This window comes from Oryctolagus cuniculus, chromosome 19 (assembly GCF_051225735.1).
Source record: "Oryctolagus cuniculus isolate XC-2025 breed Fujian yellow rabbit chromosome 19, ASM5122573v1, whole genome shotgun sequence".
Taxonomy (NCBI): Eukaryota; Metazoa; Chordata; class Mammalia; order Lagomorpha; family Leporidae; genus Oryctolagus; species Oryctolagus cuniculus.
In genome coordinates this window covers 7,108,269-7,129,686 of record NC_142885.1, presented here as the reverse complement: position 1 = coordinate 7,129,686, position 21,418 = coordinate 7,108,269, and the positions used below count along the sequence as shown (strand labels likewise).

Here is a 21,418-nt window from a genome sequence, read left to right as displayed (position 1 = left end):
TGAGAGAGAGAGACAGAGAGAAAGGTCTTCCTTTTGCCATTGGTTCACCCTCCAATGGCCGCTGCGGCCGGCGCGTTGTGGCCGGCGCACCGCACTGATCCGATGGCAGGAGCCAGGAGCCAGGTGTTTTTCCTGGTCTCCCATGGGGTGCAGGGCCCAAGCACCTGGGCCATCCTCCACTGCACTCCCTGGCCACAGCAGAGGGCTGGCCTGGAAGAGGGGCAACCGGGACAGAATCCGGCGCCCCGACCGGGACTAGAACCTGGTATACCGGTGCCGCTAGGCGGAGGATTAGCCTAGTGAGCCGCGGCGCCGGCGAGGATCAGGTGTTTTGCACCTGTGTTCCATACTGAAGGTGCCTGAATGTGAGTCCCGGTCCTGCTCCTGTTCCAGCTTCCTGCACGCCCTGGGAGGCAGCAGATGATGGCTCAAATACTTGGGTCCCTCCCTGCTACTCCTGCGACAGACCCAGACCGAGTTCTGGGCTCCTGGCTTTGGCCTGTCCCAGCCCCTGCTGTTTCAGGCATTTGGAGAGGGAGGGGCCCTTGGTAGAGCTATCTGTCTCTCTGCCTTTCATATAAATACAGGGGCCGGCGTTATGACAGTGGGTAAAGCCACCATCTGCAATGCCAGCACCATATTGGCACTGGTTTGAGTCCCGGCTGCTCCACTTCTGATCCAGCTCCCTGTTAATGGCGTGGGAAAGCAGTGGAAGATGGCCCAGGTGTCTGGGACCCTGCACCAACATGGGAGACCAAGAAGCTCCTGGCTTCCGTTTGACTCAGCCCTAGCTGTTGTGGCCATTTGGGGAGTGAACCAGCGGAAGGAGGTCCCTTCTCTTCCTCTATTTGCAACTCTGTCTTCCAAATAAGTAAGTAAATAAAGAAAACCCCACCTGTTCTGCAGTCACATACTTCTACCCACCAGTCTCTCCTGGGCCGTCTTCTCCCTCCCGTCTGGAACCCTCCACAGGAGAGAGATCTTCAGACAGGAACCCCGCACAACACCAAAGGGCCACCCTGGGGATGACACTGCTGGCCAGCTCCCCAGGACTGCTTCTAGAAAAAGCACTTTAGTACAACGCAGAACATGCCCAGTTTATTACATTATTGCAACTTACAACACAGAGGAAATAGAAGCGGGTGAACCATGCAAAGTCCCATCCCAATGGAGTAAACTTCCTTTTTTTATAAAAAGCAGAAGGAGGGCTTGATCCACAGTTTCTGTTGTACATCAGGCAGCGCCCCCAGGTTGCGTCACAGCCCCTGGGCGATACCACGGGGAGCTCCTGTCACTGCTGAGCCCTGGCGGTGTGGGGGCACCAGCCCCAATCCCCCAACACAACCCCCGGCCGGCTGGTGTTCCCTCCAGGGATCAAGGAGCCGGGTGCGGGCGGCTCCACCTCTGCGCTCTGGGGGTGTCACCTGCCCTGGCGCCCAAGGATTCTTCTGCGTTAGCAGCTCGACAGCATTTTAATAATGAGGAAAACCTGAGACACTTAAAATAAGACATATTTATTATGCTAAAGAACAGGTTTTAATTCTCATTTCCCCCAAACACTAAAACAGCACGCGGCGCAGGCGTCGGCACACACTGTCAATCGATAGATGCACTCCATAACCCCCCGCCCCGCACACGGCTCCTCAGGCTCACTGCCGGAGTCTTTAAAAACGCACGTTCTTCTGAAATGACCTTTATTAAAGTTATCCACGGACGACGAAGGGAAAAACCTGGGCGTGAAAGCGCCCCTCAGGCCACGCGCTCGCCGCAGGGCCTCGGTCCCCGTTCCCCGCAGGTGCGAAGAAGCGGTGTCCGTGCAGGCGGGCGCAGCCGCACACCCGCACCCAGCCGGGCGCAGCTGCAGTCCGGCCGCGGCCTCCCGGGTCCCCACAGAGCTCCTACCGCGTGGCCGGCCTCTCCGTGGGTCCGCCGGACTCGCGGGCGCCGCTCACACGCACCCGAGCAGGGATTCGGCAGGGGCCGTGCTGTTGGCATCCAGTCTTAATGCGAAAGAAACCATCCTGGGCCAGCCGGAAAAGTAATCCCGCTATTTTTATTGCCGTGCGGGTGCCTCAGCGCCGGCGAGATGCATCTGCTGGTCCCCAGGGCGCCGGGGCCGGGCGCCGCAACACCCGCAGAGCGGCCGAGGCGCTTCCCGCACCCGGCTCGGGTCCCTCAGCAGCGGCGCCGCCCAGGCCCCACGCTCTCCTTGGGGGCGCTGTCTGCGGCCCTGCGCCCTCCTGCCGACCAGTCCAGCCCAGGCGACAGCTGTGTCTCTTCCCCCAGGTTCTCGGGAGTCCGGGAGCACTTGGTGAGGCCAGAGGCCGGCCCCGCGCGGATCCTCTCTCCTTCCCGACGCCAGCGCCTCGCTCTGGGAATTCAGCCGGGAAGGCAGCGCCGCCCAGTCTCCTCCCTCCGCCTCCGCCTCGACGCGGGCCAGGCAGGTGCCCAGGGTCCCTCTGCCGAACCTCATGCCTGGGGCTCCTGGGCGCACGAGCACGATCCCGCCTCTGTGGGTCCGGGAGACCGTTCAGTGGATCTCAATGTGAACCTGCAGGAGACAGTGAGAGTCAAGAGAGGTTGGCAAGGACGACGTCCACACTCGCCACACACACACTGGCACCTCAGGGACAGACCGTGGTGGGCAGCGGGAGGAGAGCTGCCCACCCGCCTCAGGACACGGGATTCAGCAAGCCGGCGACCCGAGGCTCCACCAACACGGCTCTCTGCCGGCTCAGGACCCACTCCTCCTCCCTGCCCCCAGGAGGGCGTGGTGTGCAACTGGGGCCCTGACTCCCCGTGATGGGGGCGACTTCACTTGTGGCCCCCAGCCTGCAGGTGCCTCTGAGGTCGCCAATCAGGAGCCTCCGTAGGAAAGCGTTCTGCACACGCAGCTACTCCCAGGGTCACATCTGCCAGTGATGGCGGGCTGGACGGCTGACGCCCGCTCAGGCAGCCTGGGTCGTGAACACCCAGTGTGCCCAGGGACCTTCCCACAGCAGCTGTGGTCTCTGACATGATCCTCGACATGGGGAAAAACTGAAAAAAAGGTTCTTGGATGTGCTAACTAGTGTACCCTCCCAGGTGACTTACTTTTAAAGAAGCCAACACCTTTCACTGCCTTTGGGGCGCTTTGCAACGACTTTGAGATGAGGACAGAGCAGTTTTTGTCTCATGAGAGCAGGTGATCCCTGCCCTGGGAGCACCCAGCAGTTGGTGCTCCCCACGGCCTGGGTGCTGTCTGAACCCCCCAGACACTGCTGGGAAATCCTGGCTCCCTCATGAACTGACGGGTTAAACCACCCGTGCCACGTTCAATGGGAAAACACCAGCAGCCGTAAGAGGGAGAACAGGTACACAGAGTGTGCTCGGTGACTGCTCTAAGGGGCTGGCCCAAGGAGGGGCTCTGACCACAGGTGAGGAGGATGGAGGGGCTGGGCAAGAGCCCCCTCACAGCGGGGCTTCCCCACACCCTAAACAGGATTCCATTCAGAAGCACCAGGAGTCACACCGCCAGCGTAGACCAGTGTAGACAGGCAGGACGCGGTTCCCTCAGCGGGTCTGAGGAAGCGCTGTGCCTGCAGGACGACTTAAGAGTGCACTGGCAAGAAAGCAGAGGGAGGGAGAGCGACCAGAGGCTGAAGCAGAAGGCAAGGAGGGCTGAGGAATGGCGGCAGGGCCAGTTAGGGGCAGCGACCCCTCCCCTGAGGACTCGGCCTTCGGCAGGTGTTGGGGCCGTGGGGAACTCGGCACAAGCAAACGATGGCTCCATCTGCAGTTCAGATTAGTACTCTGCCCCGGTGAATGGGGGGCTGTAGACAGCTGCCTCTGGGCTATGCCCTCACAGCTGGTAGAGAAGAGAGACTCATATTTACCGATTATTTGAAAGGCAGAATTAGAGAAGGGAGAGTGAGAGAATCAGAGTGAGAAACAGAGAGATCTTCTATCTGCTGGTTCACTCCCTCAATATTCACAGGTTAGGGCTGGGCCAGGCTGCATCCGGGAGCCTAGAACTCCATCCGGGACTCCCACACGGGTGGTAGGGACCCAAACATTCGGGCACCTTCTGCTGTTTTCCCAGGCACATTAGCAGGGAGTTGGATTGGAAATGGAGTACCAGGACTTGAACCGGTACAGGCAGCAGCTTAACCTACTGCAACACAATACGAGCCCCTCTCTTTTCTTTTGTCTTTTAAAGATTTTATTTATTATCATTTACTTCAAAAGCAGACAGAGAGAAAGATGGAGATAGAGACCTCCCACCCACTGGTTCACTCCCCAAAAGCCCACAACAGTCAGGGCTGGGCCAGGCTGAAGCTCCATCCAAATACTTGAGCCATCACCTGCTATCTCCCAGGGGACACATTAGCTGAGACTTGACTAAGCACTCGGCTATGTGATGAAGGCATCCCAAGGGCATCTTAAGCAATGCTCCAAATGCCTGCCTCGGGGAACCTGCCTTTTTCTTTTCTTTTTTAAAGATTTGCGTATTGGGGCCATTACTGTAGCATAGCGGGTTAAAGCTCTAGCCTGCATATGGTCCCAGCTGCTCCACTTCCAACCCAGCTCCCTTCTAATGCACCTGGGAAAGCAGCGGAGGATGGCCCATGTCCTTGGGCCCCTGCACCCATGTCGGAGACCCGGAAGAAGCTCCTGGCTCCTGGCTTCGGATTGGCGCAGCTCTGGCCATTGCGGCCATATGGGGAGTAAACCAGCAGATGGAAGACTTCTGTCTCCACCTAACTCCATCTTTCAAATAAATAAATCTTTTTTAAAGAGTTACATAGAGAGAAGGACAGACAGAGAGAGAGAGAGATATTCTATCCACTTGTTCACTCCCCAGATGGCCACAACGGCCAGGGCTGTGCCATGCCAAAGCCAGGAGCTTTTTCCAGGTCTCCCACGTGGATAAGCGGGGATCCAAACACTTGGGCCATCTTCCTCAGCTCTCCCAAGCACATTATCAGCAGGGAGCTGGTCAAAGTAACGCAGCTGGGACCCATACGGGACGCCGCCAGTGTAAGCGGTGGCTCTACCCACTACCACAGCACTGGCCCCTAGGGATCTATTTTAATAAATGCACTAGTCCCATTAACAGGGGCCTCGTCTTCACAACCTCATCTAAACCCAATTATCCCCCATAAGACCCACCTCTGGGGGGAGCGTTTAGCCTAGCAATTAGGACACCAATGAAGGGGGCCAGTGCCTTGTGGCGCCGGCATCCATATGGGTGCTGGGTTCTAGTCCCGGTTGCTCCTCTTCCAGTCCAGCTCTCTGCTGTGGCCCGGGAAGGCAGTGGAGGAATCCGGCCCAAGTGCTTGGGCCCTGCACCTGCATGGGAGACCAGGAGGAAGCACCTGGCTCCTGGCTTCGGATCAGCACAGCGCCGGCCGTAGCAGCCATTTGGGGGGGGTGACCCAATGGAAGGAAGACCTTTGTCTCTCTCGGTCATTGTCTAACTCTGTCAAATAATAAAAAAATAAATAAAAATAATTTTAAAGAAAGACACCAGTGAAGACACCCATGGCGGGGCTGGCAGTGTGGTACAGTGGGTAAAGACACTGCCTGCAAACCAGCATCCCACATGAGCATCGGTTGAACCCCAGCTGCTCCACTTCCAATCCAGCTTCCTGGCTTCGGCCCAAGGCGGGGCACAGCCCTGGCCGTAACGGCCATTTGGGAGTGAACCAGTAGGTACAAGATCCGTCTCTCCCTGTCTTTCAAATAAATAAGTAAATGACACAAATGTCTCACAGGTGAACGTCTGAGCTCGACTGCTGGCCCCAGCTGCTTAGTTCAGGCTCCTGCTAATAGAGATCCCGGGAAGAGGCAGGCAATGGTACAGACCCCTGGGTCCCTGCCATAACACGGGGGACGTGGACTGAGTTCCAGGCTCCTGGCTTTGGCCTCAGGCCAGCCCTGGTCACTGTGGGCATCTGGGAGGTAGGTCCATAGATGGTAGCTTTGTCTCTTAAAAAACAAAACAAAACAAAACAAAAAAAAAAAACGGGCCAGTGCTGTGGCGCAGTGGGTTAACGCCCTGGCCTGAAGTGCCAGCATCCCATATGGGTGCTGATTCTAGTCCCAGCTACTCCACTCCCAATCCAGCTCTCTGCTATGGCCTGGGAAAGCAGTGGAAAGATGGCCCAAGTCTTTGGGCCCCTGCACCATATGTGGGAGACCCAGAAGAAGCTCCTGGCTCCTGGCTTCGGATTGGTCCAGCTGTGGCCACTGAGGCCATTTGGGGAGTGAACCAGTGGATAGAAGACCTCTCTCTCTGTCATTATTTATTTAAAAAGAGACAGAGGCAGATCTCCCACCTGCTCGTTCACTCCTCAGATGCTCACAGTGGTCAGAGCTGGACTGGGCTGGGCCAGGAAGCTCTGTCTGTAACCCTACCTCTCAAAAATAAATAAATCTTAAAAAAAAAAAAAAAGTTAGGAATACAACTATGTGTGGAAATGTTAGGGAACATACTAAAGAACCTTAGCTGCTTCAAGGGTGACTATTACTCCACATAATAACTGATAAAAATAGAACAGCATAGGAGCGGGCATTGGGCACAGTGCTCATCATGCCACCAGGACCTGCACGCCTTCTCAGAGGGCCTGGGTTCAAGTGTGGCTCCAGCTTCCCGCCAATGGGCACCCTGGGAGGCTGCACACGATGGCAGTGGTCGGGTTCCTGAGACCCACATGGAAGACCCAGACTGAGCTCCTGACTCCAGGTGCCAGCCTGGCCCGGCCCAGTCCAGCTCTGACCACTGTGAGCATCTGCGGAGTGACCCAGCAGATGGGCAATGTCTCTATCTCTCTGACTTTTAAATAAACAATGGCATAAAGCAAACAGGAGCATCAGGTACAACTATTCCAAGTACGGATTCTAGCGATATTCCAAAACACATGCTTTCAAAGTTCACCAAGTTAAACCTCATTAACTTCTCGCTGAAATTAACTTTTCAGAGCATATGTTTTAAACTGTTTGTGTTACTGATCAAATGGAAGCATTCCTACATATATTTTAATACACGTTCTAATAGGTGGGCTTTTTTTTTTAATTCTTAAGAAAAATGGGCCACTTAATATGGGCCAGCGTGCAGGAAAATTAGTTTTGAAACCATTTTAGTACGTCCTTGTACAAGGGCTTAGTACTGCTCAGAAAGATGGAGTGTTTCCAAAACTGTGTGGAAGTACTCTAAATAAAGAGCCATTAACATAATCACCTCCTGAATGATGGAGCAAGTTAATGACAGGATAAGCTGTTCCCCGAAGCTCTTCCAGGTGTCCAGTAAACTCAGTCATAAACCACGTATTTAATTCCCCTAATAAAGACACGCCAGCGAACCAGGGAACACGGGGCTCAGAGCCTCACCACTCTTCTGTCACCAAAAGTAACCTCCACAGAGTTCCCAGACAACGCTAGCAATGGCCGTGAGCTGTCTGCTCCAGGTCTGGTCTCCCTGTGCCACACGACGTGTAGTACAGCAGTGTCCCCTGGGCCCTCCCCGCGTCAGGTTTACACAATAATAAAAAGCACCAATTATGGCAAACGCACGCGTGCACCAACAGTGAGCCCACAGTGAGGGAAGGAGTCTACTGCGGAGGTCAGCACTGGGAACTCCGGAACTCGTCCGCTCCCCAGCACCACGGCTGGTAACGGTGAAACCTGACCTGGAAGGCAGGGGGAGACTGCAGGGCGGCCGGGACCCTCCAGCAGACCTAGGGAAGGGCTTGCCGCGCCATGAGCCTCTGCTCCAGGCAGCCAACCTGCGGGCTGACAGCGGCCTGACCCAGTTTAGCAGCTGCGGCTCTCCTGGACGCCCGTCCCCTTCCCTTCCCTGACTGGAGCTATTCATGGCCTCTGGGACCTGACCATGAGAGGTACTCCTGCTTTGTCTACTAAAAATATCCTGGCCTCAATGCCTCTGGAAGCGAGCCGGCAAGCGACTCCCGGAGGGGACAGTCAAAGTCAGTTACAACAGGCAGGGCACTGAAGGGCCGTGAGCGGCTCCTCTCCGGGAGGATGGCCTGCACAGGTGCCCCACCCAGGACGATCCTGTTTCCCTGGCCTCTGGGGTAAACCGGAGTCTCACTGTGTGTTGGACTGAACTGATCAGACCAGGGGTGAGTGCGGGGCAGTGGTTCAGACGCTGCCAGGGACACTCGCATCCCGTATCGGAATGCCTGAATTCAGTCCCAGCTCCTCACCCAGCTCCCTGCGGAATGCACGCTCTGGGAGGCAGCAGGTGATGGGTCAAGTGCCTGGGCCCCTGCACCCACCTGGGAGACCTGGAAGAAGCTCCTGGCTAGGGAAGACCCAGACTGAGCTCTGGGCTCCTAGCTTTAGCCTGGCCCATTCCTGGCTTTTGGGGGCATTTGGGGAGTGAACCAGAGATAAAGATTTTTCTAAAAATGAAATAGAAGAGGGGCTGGTGCTGTGGCATAGTAGGCTAAGCCTCCACCTGCAGTGCCGGCATCCCACATGGGTGCTGTTGTATGTCTCAGTTGCTCCACTTCCAACCCAGCTCTCTGCTGTGGCCTGGGAAAGCAGTTGAAGACAGCCTAAGTGCACGGGCCTGCACCCACGTGGGAGACCTGGAAGAAGCTCCTGGCTCCTGGCTTCGGATGGGCCCAGCTCCAGTCGTTGCAGCCATTTGGGGAGTGAACCAGTGGATAGAAGACCTCTCTCTCTGTCTCTCCCTCTCTGTCAGTAACTCTACCTCACAAATAAATAAAAAATGAAATGGAAGAATACAGTTTTTAAAAAATACAATAATTAGGTTGGAAAGGTCACCGAATTAAATCCCACATTTCTGCCCGTTGTGAAAGACGGGATGCGGGCAGGACAGCCTCATCTCCAAAGGCAGTGGCTCCCCGTAACCCCAGGGCACAGTCACGTCCCTGAGTCCCTGCTGCCAATCACCTGGCACACCTACGTCACAGCCGCCTGGCATGCACCCTGCTTCTGGTAGGGGCCAGCCTGCTGCACGCTAGGCCTGACCCAACCAGGCAGCCGCTGCCCTCCTGCATGTCCCTGCCCTTCTGCCTTGCAGAACCAGTCGTGCACCTCTCTCTCCAGTCCCTGGACGCTCAAAGGCATGCCCAGGAGGTGAAGAGCCCCGCCCCAGCTCAGAGGCTTGGGTAACTGACCACCCCAGCCAGAAGGGCACCTCCTCCGGGAGCTGTGAAGGCACCAGGGCATCTGCTCTGACTGGCGTCCCACAGCACCCAACGAACAGCAGTTCATCATCCTCTAGAGCGTCCCACGGAGTTAATGACCCAACACTGCTGGGAGGTTCAGTGAAGCTGGGAGGTTTAGATGAGTGGTTGCTGGACATGGCAGCATGTGAGTGGCCTCAACACAGACAAGTGCATTGAAGTGCAAGGGCAGGGGCCTTGGCACAGGCTGAAGAGAGATGGGAGGCCACCCAGGGTGCTCCCTGCATTGCTAGGGAAGCCTACGTCGGGACACCCTCTATGGAGAGCAAGTTAACAATGACTTAGGGGGCCGGCACTGTGGCGCAGTGGGTTAAGGCCCCAGCCTGCAGCGCCAGCATCCCATGTGGGTGCCGGTTGGAGTCCTGGCTGCTCCACTTCCCATTCAGCTCTAACTATGGCCTGGGAAAGCAGTAAAAGATGGCTCAAGTCCTTGGGCCCCTGCACCCATGTGGGAAACCCAGAAGAAGCTCTTATCTCCTGGCTTCGGATCAGCTCAGCTCTGGCCGTTGCGGACATTTGGGGAGTGAACCAGCAGATGGAAGACCTCTCTCTCTCTCTCCAGCTCTACCACTCTATGTAACTCTGTCTTTCAAATAAATAAAATAAATCTTAAAAAAAAAAAATAAAAAGTTCTATGTACACACAAAACAAAACAAAACAAAACAAACAAAAAACAATGACTTAGAGGGGCCAGAGTTGTGGCACAGCAGGTTAAGCAGCTGCCGGGGACACCAGCATCCCATAAAGGCTCCAGTTTGAGACCCGGCTGCTCTGCTTCCCACCCAGCTCTCTGCTGTGGCCTGGGAATGCAGTGGAAGATGGCCCCAAGTGCTTGGGTCCCTGCACCCACGTGGGAGACCCAGAAGAAGCCCCTGGCTCCTGGCTTCGAACCAGCCTAGCTCTAGCCATTGCGGCCATTTGGGGAGTGAACAAACAGATGGAAGACCTCTCTGTCTCTGTTTCTCCCTCTGTCTGTGAATTCCACTTTTCAAATAAGTAAATCTTAACAAAACAATGACTTGGAACAATATGCACAGATAACCTCTCATCTGGGATTCTGTTCTCATCACAGGTTCAATCCGCAAACGCTCACTGAGCCCCTCCCCTCAGCCAAGCTCGGTGCTGGGGTTAGGGTTGCACACCAAGCAAAGAAGTCTCTGCTCTCAAAGCTGACCCCGGTGAACAGCAATGCCTCATACACATGATCTCCTTCCGCAGTGTTGTCTGGAGAAAGACTGACCACGGCCACCAGGATAAACTCCAAACGCATCTTGTTTACAAATAAGCAAGGGGCAGGTGTTTGGCTCAGGGGTTGGGATGTCAATGGGTGCCAGCACCCACACTGAAGGGCCCGGGTTCCACTCCTGGCTCGGCTCCTGGTTCCATTTGCCTGCTAATATGCACCTGGGAAGGCAGGCAATGGCTCCAGCAGCTGAGTCCACACGGAGACCAGGACTGACCCCCACCTCCCAGCCCCTGCGGCCTCTGGGGTGTGAACCAGTGGACGGGAGCTCCCTAATAAAATTAAAATTCAAAAGTAAACAATGGGGCCTGTGCTGTGGTGCAGCAGGTTAAGCCTCCATCTGCAATGCTGGCATCCCACATGGATGCCACTTCAAGTTCGGCTGGTCCACTTCCGATCCAGCTCTCTGCTCACGCTCCCTGGGAAAGTAGCAGAAAATGGTCCAAGTGCTTGGGTCCCGGCACTCACGTATGAGACCTGGATGGAGCTCCAGGTTCCTGGCTTCAGCCTGGACCAGTTCTAGCTGTTGTGACCTTTTGGGGGAGGGAACCAGGGGATGGAAGATCTCTGTCTCTCTCTAACTCTTTCAAATTAATAAATCTTTTGTAAAAAACTCATTTCTTGGAGCTGGTATTGTGGTGTAGTAGGCTAAGCCTCTGCCTGCAGTGCCGGCATCCCATTTCGGTGCTGGTTCAAGTCCCAGCTGCTCCTCTTCCGATCCAGCTCTCTGCTGTGGCCTGGGAAAGCAGTAGAAGATGGCCCACGTCCTTGGGCTCCTGCATCCATGTGGGAGACCCGGAAGAAGCTCCTGGCTTCGGACTGGCGCAGCTCCAGTCATTGCAGCCATTTGGGGAGTGAACCAGCAGATGGAAGACCCTTCCTTCTGTCTCTCCCTCTGTAACTCTCTCTCTCAAATAAATAAATAAAATATTAAAAAAAAAGCTCATTTCTTTAAAAACAACAACAAAAATGGCAACGATGAAGCAGCAGTGCCAGGATACCTGGGAGTTCCTTACACCTTCAGCAGACGGCCTTTCTAATGACGGTAAAACCAAATCGGGAAAGACTGCTCATATTAATTTTAAAAAGACTTTATTTTACCATATAAAAATAAACCTCAAGGGGGGCATTTGGCATAGTGGTTGAGATGCCATTAGGGACACCCACATCCCATGTCGGAGCGCCTTGGGTTCAAGTCCTGGCTCTGCTGGGATTCCAGCTTCTCTAATGCACACCCTGGGAGGAAACAGGTGATGGCTCAGGCTGGGCTCCTGCCACCCACATGGGAGACTGGAACGGAGGAACGGCGTTCCTCAATCCTGGCTTCAGCCTGGCCCAGCCCTGGCTGTTATGGGCACTTGGGGAGTGAACCAGCAGACGGGAGATCCCTGTCTTGTCTCTGCCTTTCAAATACATTAGGCAAAAAAAAAAAAATAAATAAATGAAACACAAAACCTCCAATATGGCTCTAACACAATGTAAGCAAAGTCAAAACAAAACAAAAGCTAATTTTTTTTCAACTCATCAATAAATCTTACCTAACAGATTAAAAAAAAAAAAAAAAAAACTCCAAGAAATTAAGAAAAACACCACAGCCCTACAGAAGAACCAAGAACATGGACATGGACAGCTCATGGGAAGAAGAAACGCCAACGACGTCTCTCCCACACACGGCCTTGTTCCTTCAGAGGGGACGGCCGCATGGTTTCTATCTCCTAAACCACGTCCATGCTGCGTCCGCGTGGCCACGCCCACTGCGGCCTCCACCCGGCATACCTGCCACTTCCCACACAGGGTCTGTCCGAGCGCCCTGCTTTTACCCTAACTCTCCCCGTGTGTAAAGACCACTCCTGTAGAAGCGGCTGAAGACACAGGCACGGCTGACCCAGCAATGTTCCCAGGTATAATCCAAGGGGAACACACGGCCACACAGCACTCACACGGACATTCACGGCAGCCTCACTCCCAACAGCCGGGAGTGTCCAAATGACAGACGCACCAGGCAAGAAAAGGCTAAGGAAATGTCACCCATCAGAGGAGACTCCCAAGAGGCACGGCCACTCTGTGGGGTCCTGGACAGGAGTATAAAACACTGGAGCTCACAGCAAAAGAACCCAGGTCACAGGCTCTGTGCTATTTCTGCAACTTTTCCTTAAGTCAAAAAAAATTTGTTTTAAGGTTTATTTATTTATTTATTTATTTATTTTTTTTTTTGACAGGCAGAGTGGACAGTGAGAGAGAGAGACAGAGAGAAAGGTCTTCCTTTTGCCGTTGGTTCACCCTCCAATGGCCGCCGCGGCTGGCGCGCCGCGGCTGGCGCACCGCGCTGATCCGATGGCAGGAGCCAGGAGCCAGGTGCTTCTCCTGGTCTCCCATGGGGTGCAGGGCCCAAGCACCTGGGCCATCCTCCACTGCACTCCCTGGCCACAGCAGAGGGCTGGCCTGGAAGAGGGGCAACCGGGACAGAATCTGGCGCCCCGACCGGGACTAGAACCCGGTGTGCCGGCGCCGCTAGGTGGAGGATTAGCCTAGTGAGCCGCGGCGCCGGCCAGGTTTATTTATTTTAAAGGCAGAGTTTCACAGAGAGGGAGGGAGAGACAGAGAGAAAGGTTTTCCATTCACTGGTTCACTCCCCAAATGGCAGCAACAGCTGGAACTGGGCCAGGCTGAAGCCAAGAGCTTCTTCCGGGTCTCCCACGTGGGTGCTGGGCTCAAGCACTTGGGCTGTCTTCCGCTGCTTTTCCAGGTGCAGTAGCAGGGAGCTGGGTTGTGGAGCAGCCGGGACCTCTGTGGGATGCTAGCACTGCAGGGGACAGCTTAACCCACCATGCCACAGCATTGGCACCAGGTCAAAGTATTTCAAAGTAAAAATTCTAACAACACAAAAGGGACCCACTCTTCTTGAGATCTCACAGTGGAGTGTGGCGTTAGTGGAAAGAGAGAAAACCATAGGAGCAGAGTCGATCCTTACGGCCAAGGAGTGACGGATGGGCACTCCTTACACCACCCATTTCCGTGTATACTGGAGTATTTCCATAACACAGCTCGCTAAAAAATTACCCTTTAAAAAAGCAGTCAATCAGATTACATCACACACCTCAGCTCAAAATCTGGCTTCCCAGGGCAGGTGTTTGGCCTTGGTGAAGCTGCCAAACGGGCCACAGACACCCCACACTGGAGTGCCTGAATTCAGGTCTTGGCTCCGCTCCCAGTTCCAGCTTCCTGGTAATGTAACCTACGGGCAGCAGATGATGGCTCAGGGGATGGGGTCCCTTGGGCCACACATGTCAGAGACCTGGATTAGGTTTTATGGGCACCTGAGGAGTGAACCAGCAGATGGGAGCCGCCTGCCTACCTCTTTCTGCCTCTCAAGATTATTTAAGAAAAAAAACTTGCTTCCCGTTGTACTCAGAATACCAGCCAACGTCCTTACCAAGGAACACGTAACAGCTGCCTCTGTTCCCGCCGCCCGCCCCGGCTGCCCACCGCCAGGCTGCCTTTTCTGGGGCTTCTTCCTGTTTTCTCCCAGGCTCCAGCCCCAGCGGCCTGCGCTGCTGAGCCTCTGCAGCAGCACAATTCACAGGGAGACCTACAGACCACCAGCTTGCTACCACGACCCCACAGACCAGGAAGAACGGGCACTTGAAAACTTCTACAGCAACTATGCATGACAACACCCAAGAGCAGCATCACTTTTCATGTCATTCTCTAAAAGATCGCAGTGAAACAAACATAAAATTGAACTTTTAAAAACTGCCATTTTGGGGCTGGCGTTGTGGTAGTCTGCCACCCCACGTGGGAGCACTTGTTCAGGTCCCTGCTAGTGCGTCGGGGAAGGCACTGGAGATGGCCCAGGTACCAGCGCACCTGCCACCCACTGGGAGACCTGGATGGAGTTCTCGCTTCCTGGCTTTGGCCCTGGCTACTGTGGCCACTTGGAGAGTGAACCAAGAGACGGACAATCTCTCTCTCCCTCTCTGCCTTTCAAATAAGTAAATCTTTTTTTAAAAATAAAAAGACCGTCTTAACCACTGTTAAGTGTACAGCTCAGTAGCACTGAGCACATCCACACTGAGGTGCACCGTGCACCCCCACTCCCACCCATCTCCAGAATTTATCCCCAGAACTCCTTTCATCCGCACCTGCTCCAGTACCAGCCCTGGTAACCTCCCGTACCCTAGCCACTTCGCTCTGTCTGCCCTGGTCTGGCTTACTTCACTGAGCCCAAGGTTTTCAAGGTTCACCCCTGTGGTGACAGGTGTCAAAACGTCCTTCCTTGGGCTGGCACTGTGGTGCATGGTTAAGCCACAGCCTGAAAGCACCGATATCTCACGTGTGCTGGTTCAAGTCCCGGCTGCTCCATTTCTGATCCAGCCCCCTGCTAATGCACCTGGGAAAGCATCGGGAGATAATCCAGGTCCCTGGGGAGACTGCCACCCACATGGCGAGACCTAGAAGCTCCTGGGCTCCTGGCTCCTGCCTGGCCCAGCCCCAGGCTGCTGGGGCCATTTGGGGAGTGAACCAGCACACAGATCAAATATTTGAAATGAAGAGTTGCAGAGAGGAGACAGAAATCTCCCGTCTGTTGGTTCACTCTCAGCTGCTTTCCAAGGCACATCAGCAGGGAGGTGGCCGCAAGTGGAGCAGCTGGGACTCAATCCAGCACCCACACGGGATGACGGGGTCGCCGGCAGCAGCTTTCCCTGCCACGCCACAGCACTGGCCCTGGTTCCCCCCCACCCCCAAACAACAGCCATTAGCAGGGGTACAAGCAGCACCTGTGGTTCTGACTTGCATTTCCCTAGTGACTGATGATGCTGAGTTCTTCTCACGGGCGTATTGGTCAGTCGTTCATCTCCTCCTCTAGGTAAATGTCTTTTCAATCCTTGCCAATTCCTGGATTGGTGTTTTCTTTTGTTGTTGACTTTTAAGAGTCATCAAATATACAATTTGCAAATACTTTATCCCTGGTCATCTTTTTCTCTCTTGGTAGTGTACTTTTTAATAATAATACAAAAAAAAAACTGTTTATTTGAAAGGCAGAGTTAGGAGACAGAGAGATTCCATTCACTAGTGCACTCTCCACAAGGCTCAAGGCTGGGAAAGGCTGCAACCAGGAGCCAGGAACTCCTTCTGGGTTTCCCATGTGGCTGGTAGGGACCCAAGGAGACCCAAGGGCCATCCTCCGCTTCTTTCCCAAGCGCATTAGTAGGGAGGTGGACAGGAAGTGGAGCAGCGGCGTCACAGGTGGAGGCCCGGCCCACTGTGCCACAGTGCTGGCCCCAACGCTGTCCTTTCGATACACAGAAGCTACCGATTTTGATGAAGTCTGATTGACCCATCTCCTCTCTTTTGCTGACTGTGCATGAATCCAGGATCACGAAGATTTCTTCCAAGAGGTTTAAAGTTCAGCACTTAGGCTGGCGTCTTAGCATCACTGATCTACTTGAGAAGCTGAGAGAGACCGGGAGAGGAGGAGAGCCGCTACCTCTGGTTTACCCTCCAGATGTTCACAAAGTGCCAGGGCCAGCAGGAAGCTAGGATCAGGAGCCGGAGCCAAGAACCAAACCCAAGTGTTCCTGAATGGGACGGCGCAGCCTAACCAGGCGTCCTGGCTCCAAGGCTAAATGCTTGCCCCTATGAATGGTTTTAAGCTTATTTTTTCTTTCAGTTCATACCTGGTGAGTATCTCCTGACAGACAGACAGACAGACAGACAGCTGAACTCAGGCACTTCAATACCTGCTTGCACTGTTATATGGTTATCTGTGGGGTTCTTTAACAGCAGCCGGGGTGGACGTCTGGCCTAGCTGTGCAGGATGTCCAGGTCCCACGTGAGATGCCTGGGTTCAAGTCCCAGCTCTGCTCCGATCCCAGCTTCCTGCCCCTGTGGCCTCGGGAGGCAGCAGGTGGATCCCTGCACCCACACAGGAAACCTGGACTCACTCCCGCTCTCCACTCTGGCCCAGCCCAGACCCAGCTGCGGCAGGCATTTGGGGAATGAATCAGCAGATGGGAGTTCTGTCTCCTTGTCGCTCAAAAAAAAAAAAGGTCAAGGATACAGATGTTCACTGTATTCAAATTTTATAGAGGCTTAAAATCTTTCCAAACAAAAGTCTGAACGAATGGATACAGGCAAGAGCCTACAGCATTTTTGTTTCTCAAGTATACAACTGCTGGGTTCTCAGAAGCCAAGACACACTCCTAAGCTAACCGGAGCTCAGGCCTTCACACGGCCTGCAAGCTGGTACGGCCTCCTCCTAACAGCCTAGCCTGTCCCCCAATTTCTTCCAGGAGCACCAACAGAGAAACACTCACCGGAAGGCTGCGACAATTTGGGATCTTCTCTACTTTTCACAACTGTGAGACCCACCACGTACGGCAAAGTCCTTTCAACACCTGCGGCGCCCCTCGGGAACTGCTCCTCGGCCTCTACGTGCAGTCTCCCTCCGCCAGCCCCCTCGGCCTCCTGCTGCTCCCGCGAGGCCCCAGGCCTGCCCCTGCCCAGACACCTCTGCGGCTCGAGCCTCCCCTCTCCCAGGGTCCTGCTCCAGCAGCACTTCTCCGTGAGGCCCCGTGTCCCCAGCCTCCCCCACCCATTTCTGACTCTCCACTTGTTTGGGATGAATGAGCAGAGCTGTCAGAGTGGAGACCAAGGGAGAGCAGTCAGAGCACAGAACAAAGGGGGGAGCGGGGAGCCAGGGAAAGGTTTGCAACCCTGGTGAGCACGGAGCAGGCAAACCAAGGACACTGCTGGCTCTGACAGCCAGCAACCTCCGGACCGTTCTTTTCTCTGCCTACTCTATTCCACCCAGGAGACCTGGGGCTAAGACACTGACCATCCCCACAGGCCACAGTAATGTAGCCACGACGTGTTCAGTCACAGCAGACTCACAGTACCACTTAAAAAACATTATTTATTTGAAAGGCAGAGAGACAGACAGACAGGTGATCTCCCATGCGCGGATTCCCTCTCCAAGTGCCTGCAACAGCCGTGGGTGGCCCAGGTCAAAGCCAGGAGCCAGGAATTCAATCCAGGTCCCCCGTGTAAGTGGCAGGCACACAGCGCCTGAGCCATCATTGGCGGGAAGCTGCCATCAGCAGAGCCGGGACTCAAACCAGGCCCTCTGATATGGAACGCAGGCGTCCCAGGTAGTGCCGAACCGCTGTGCCCGATGCCCCCCCCCCCACGGAGCCATGTTTTGTCTTGCTTTTGCTATATGAAGCATGTGCTGTGAAGTCTGTTTTACATTGCTTCATATTTCAGTCTGTTTAGGTAAGCAGCATGCTTAGTAATTGAAGACTTGTTGGCAACAGTACTTTTCCATCTCTGCCTTTGATCAAAATCCTGGTGCATCTCTTTTCCCACTGAATTACCATTTGTGCTAGAATGACACTAACCTCCTTACAGTGCTTCACTGCCCTACAAATAAGAGACTGGCGAAGCCTAGTACCCAGTGGAAAATGGAGTCCTTAATCCCTTATTCCTTGCAAAACAGATGCCAACAGCCCTGCAGTGAAGGAGGGTTCAGGGTGCTCTAAGAAAACAAAGTGTGGGGCGGGGGCTGACCCTCTACCTCCGAGTCTACTTCCTGCTGCACTTCCCTTTACCAGAAGGCAAGAAGAATGAAACCCTCAAGCCAGGGAACTTCGTGGTTTTCCACAAATGAATAAGCACTGTGACTCCGCAGGGGAGTTGAGGTAGCAGAGGTACACGTTAGAATAAAGACGACAGCCGGTCTGCCCCCAAGATGTGAAACAGCTGCTGGCTGCCACCGGTCAAGCCCAAGGTCAACAGAAGGCCCTTCCGCAAGGCACCTGGTAACCACCTGTGTGCCCCCTTCTCCTCCCTCCCTGCCCACTTGCAGCTCCCGGATCCTCAAAAGCTGTGCTGTTCCCGCACAGCCGCTTGGTTTGGAGCCCACCAAGGCACCCATTTGGGCTTTGGGGACTGGTGTTTGCCGCTCACCGACTGCCCACACCACTCGCTGTAGAGCCCAGCCCCTCTTCCCAGGCACCTGCCTTCAAGCACCCCAGGGCACACTCCTTGTTAAGCAGCGTTACGTGAGCACCTCTCCAGACATTACTGCATTGCCCAGCAGTTTGGAAACCCCAAACTGGACACGGAGTGCTTCACTGATTTTAAAAATCAATGATAGCAAGACCGCAGGTGCCAGACCACAGAGCTATGGTGATCCCCAGCTGAGGTGTGGGAACCAGGCAAGAGCCAACCGGAGACAGGAGGCCGAGCGTGCACAAGCAGGTGGAGAGGTCGGGGGTGAGCTGCAGCCGGGCGGCCAGGTAACACCACGTGAGCTGCATTCCGGGTCTCCTGGGGCAGTTCTGTTTGGTGTTTTGTTTGAGGAATGATTCTATCTGACTTGTTTTTAGAAAGACAGCCCTTAACTGCCCAGTGCCGAACAGATGGAGAATAACGTATCAGTCCAGACAAGTGATTAGAGCAGCTTTGGCCAGAGCGGAGGTTATAAATAGAGAAGTGGACATGTGAGAAAGGTGCTTTGGTGTTTTGTTTTGGTTTTGTGTGTGTGTGTGTGTGTGTGTGTGGTTCAAAACATGGTCATTTCCAATGCAACAGCATTGGGTAACAGGTGCTCTTGTTCTTGCAAGTTTAGAAATGACCGCAAATGATATGAGAACGCTACACATGAGGTTAGAAAGTGGGAACCTGCTGTGGTGGTGGTGGGGGGGGTGGTCAAATTAGCCTGCAGGCATTTTGTTATGCTTGCAAAGAGTCTTAAACAAACAAACAAAAACAAGTTAACTTGGTAACTAAAAACCAGGACTTTTGACTCCTGTGGGAGAGACCCTGCCAGATCTGGCAACCACGGGGCCCCTACGTCCAAGGGGCAGGGACTGCCGGGGCCCCAGACCCAGCACTCTGTACCCATGTATACCACCTGCTCCTGGAGGCTGGGACCACCGAAGAATGCCACAAACCCCTGCTCAAAGTATCTCAATTCAGACCGCGAAATAGAGTCATGTTCCCCGCTGCACACGCAGCCCACCGATACACCTGTGCTAGGAACCGAAACCCTGCAGGCCCGCACAAACACAAGGCAGACCCCTGCTGAGTCCACCCGCGGGGAGCGGCGGCGGGGGCTGGGGGCTGGTGCTGGCTCACCGTGCACCCCAGGGATCCCCACAAACACTGTCAGGCCCCACAACACAGCCTGTGCCCCACAGGGCAGGCGCGCCAAGGCCATCCACAGGCTCTCAAATTCTCCATCTGACAGCTTTCTCGTCCACTAGCGACAGGCGCCCCTCAGTCAAGGGATACAACGGAACGCCGAGGTGGGCTGCAGGTGCGCGCGCGTGCGCACGCACGCTTCTCTCGCCTCTGACTTGGGGAGGAGGGGGCTATGAAACCGCCCGCGCCCATGCAGCCTCCACCCCAACTCCCCTCATCTCCACCCCTCTGCCCTTCTACGATCCAAAAACCACCAACTTCCAATCCATGTTAAGCTTCCGGGATAATATTAAAAAAAAAAAAAAAAAGGCTTTGCAAAGTTTGGGAGCTAGATATTCTCCCCCGCCCCAAACCCCACTACCAGCACCAGCCGAAGCCCCCGGCTTGCAATGTCCTCTTCAGGGTCTGTCCAGCCTGCGCCGTGGCCTCGGACGGAACCCACCCCCCTGGGGCCTCGCTCGCGGGGAAGACCACCGTGGGCTTCGGGGGCGCGCGCACGCACGCACACGCTCCGCACCCACCCAGGGCCGACTCCTGGGCACCTGCGTCCCGCGGGGCGCCCCGGAGGCGGGTCGGGGGTCTCCGCGGCTCACCCACCTGCAGACGCACGTTAAGCATCATGGAAGCCACGATGTAGAGGTAGGGGAAGTTGATGCGCAGCCGCCAGGCCAGGTCGAAGAAGATGAGCAGCGTGCGGGTCAGCCCCTTGCAGAAGACCCCATAGGAGCGGGCGGCGGCCGAGCGCGACAGCCGGACAGCCAGGCCCGACAGAGCCGCCGCCATATAGAGACCGGCGCTCCCACTGCCCGCCCGCCCGCCCTCCCTCCCTGTCCGCGCCGCGTCGCCCTGGGCCTCCGCCCCGGCCGCTGGCCCGCGCTCGGCGCGCTCAGGGAGCGAGGGAGGCGGCGGCGAGGCCGGCGGGCGGGCGGGCCGCGGGGCAGCGGAGTCCGCGCCTCGCGCTCAGGGAATCGCCTCCGCGAGCCGCCGCCTGGTCCCAGCCCGGCCGCGCGGCCTGACGTCACAAAGCCCGCCCCGCGCCTGCGCGGCCCCTAGGCCCCGCCCCCGGGTCCCGCCTCCTTCCCCCCACCAGCTGATGAGGCGCGCATGCGTGGAGAGCGGGCCCGGGTTGTGGGGGGACAGGGAGGAGTGAGGCAGGTGCGTTGTCTCCGCCCGCCCCCTAGTGGTTGAACCTGAAAATGAAAACTACGGGAGAACGAGGAAGGAAGGTGTCAGGGCTTCGAGGGGGAAGATGGCGGCGCGCTTGGATTGGCGGAGCCGCGCGCTGGGCGTGGTGCCGGTGACCAACGGCCTGGTAACGTGTATTTCACCGCAGTGAAAACGAAGGGAAGCTTTTGGGGGCCAAATGGTGGGACATTTTCCCCCGTGTGAATTGCTGTGGTCTCCAGCCATTCCTCACCAGCATCCGAATAATTGTCTTTTTTTTTTTTTTGACAGGCAGAGTGGACAGTGAGAGAGAGAGACAGAGAGAAAGGTCTTCCTTTGCCGTTGGTTCACCCTCCAATGGCCGCTGGGGCCGGTGCACCGCGCTGATCCGAAGGCAGGAGCCAGGTGCTTCTCCTGGTCTCCCATGGGGTGCAGGGCCCAAGCACTTGGGCCATCCTCCACTGCACTCCCTGCCCACAGCAGAGAGCTGGCCTGGAAGAGGGGCAACCGGGACAGAATCCAGCGCCCCGACCGGGACTAGAACCCGGTGTGCCGGCGCCGCAAGGCGGAGGATTAGCCTAGTGAG

The 21,418-nt window shown here is 55.6% G+C and overlaps 1 protein-coding gene and 1 long non-coding RNA gene across 2 annotated transcripts in view; both read right to left on the bottom strand.

The window, feature by feature from the left end:
* Positions 1-21,418, bottom strand: part of LOC149120321 (uncharacterized) — a 45,418-nt gene that overhangs the window by 14,912 nt on the left and 9,088 nt on the right. The gene's annotated exons all lie outside the window — the stretch shown is intronic.
* On the bottom strand, positions 1,494-20,688 carry SMIM10L3 (small integral membrane protein 10 like 3). The gene is made up of 2 exons (XM_017339411.4): positions 20,266-20,688; positions 1,494-2,551 (listed from the first exon to the last, which is right to left on the bottom strand). The coding sequence occupies exons 1-2, from the start codon at positions 20,449-20,451 to the stop codon at positions 2,531-2,533; spliced, it is 207 nt and encodes a 68-aa protein (XP_017194900.2). The 5' UTR covers positions 20,452-20,688; the 3' UTR covers positions 1,494-2,530.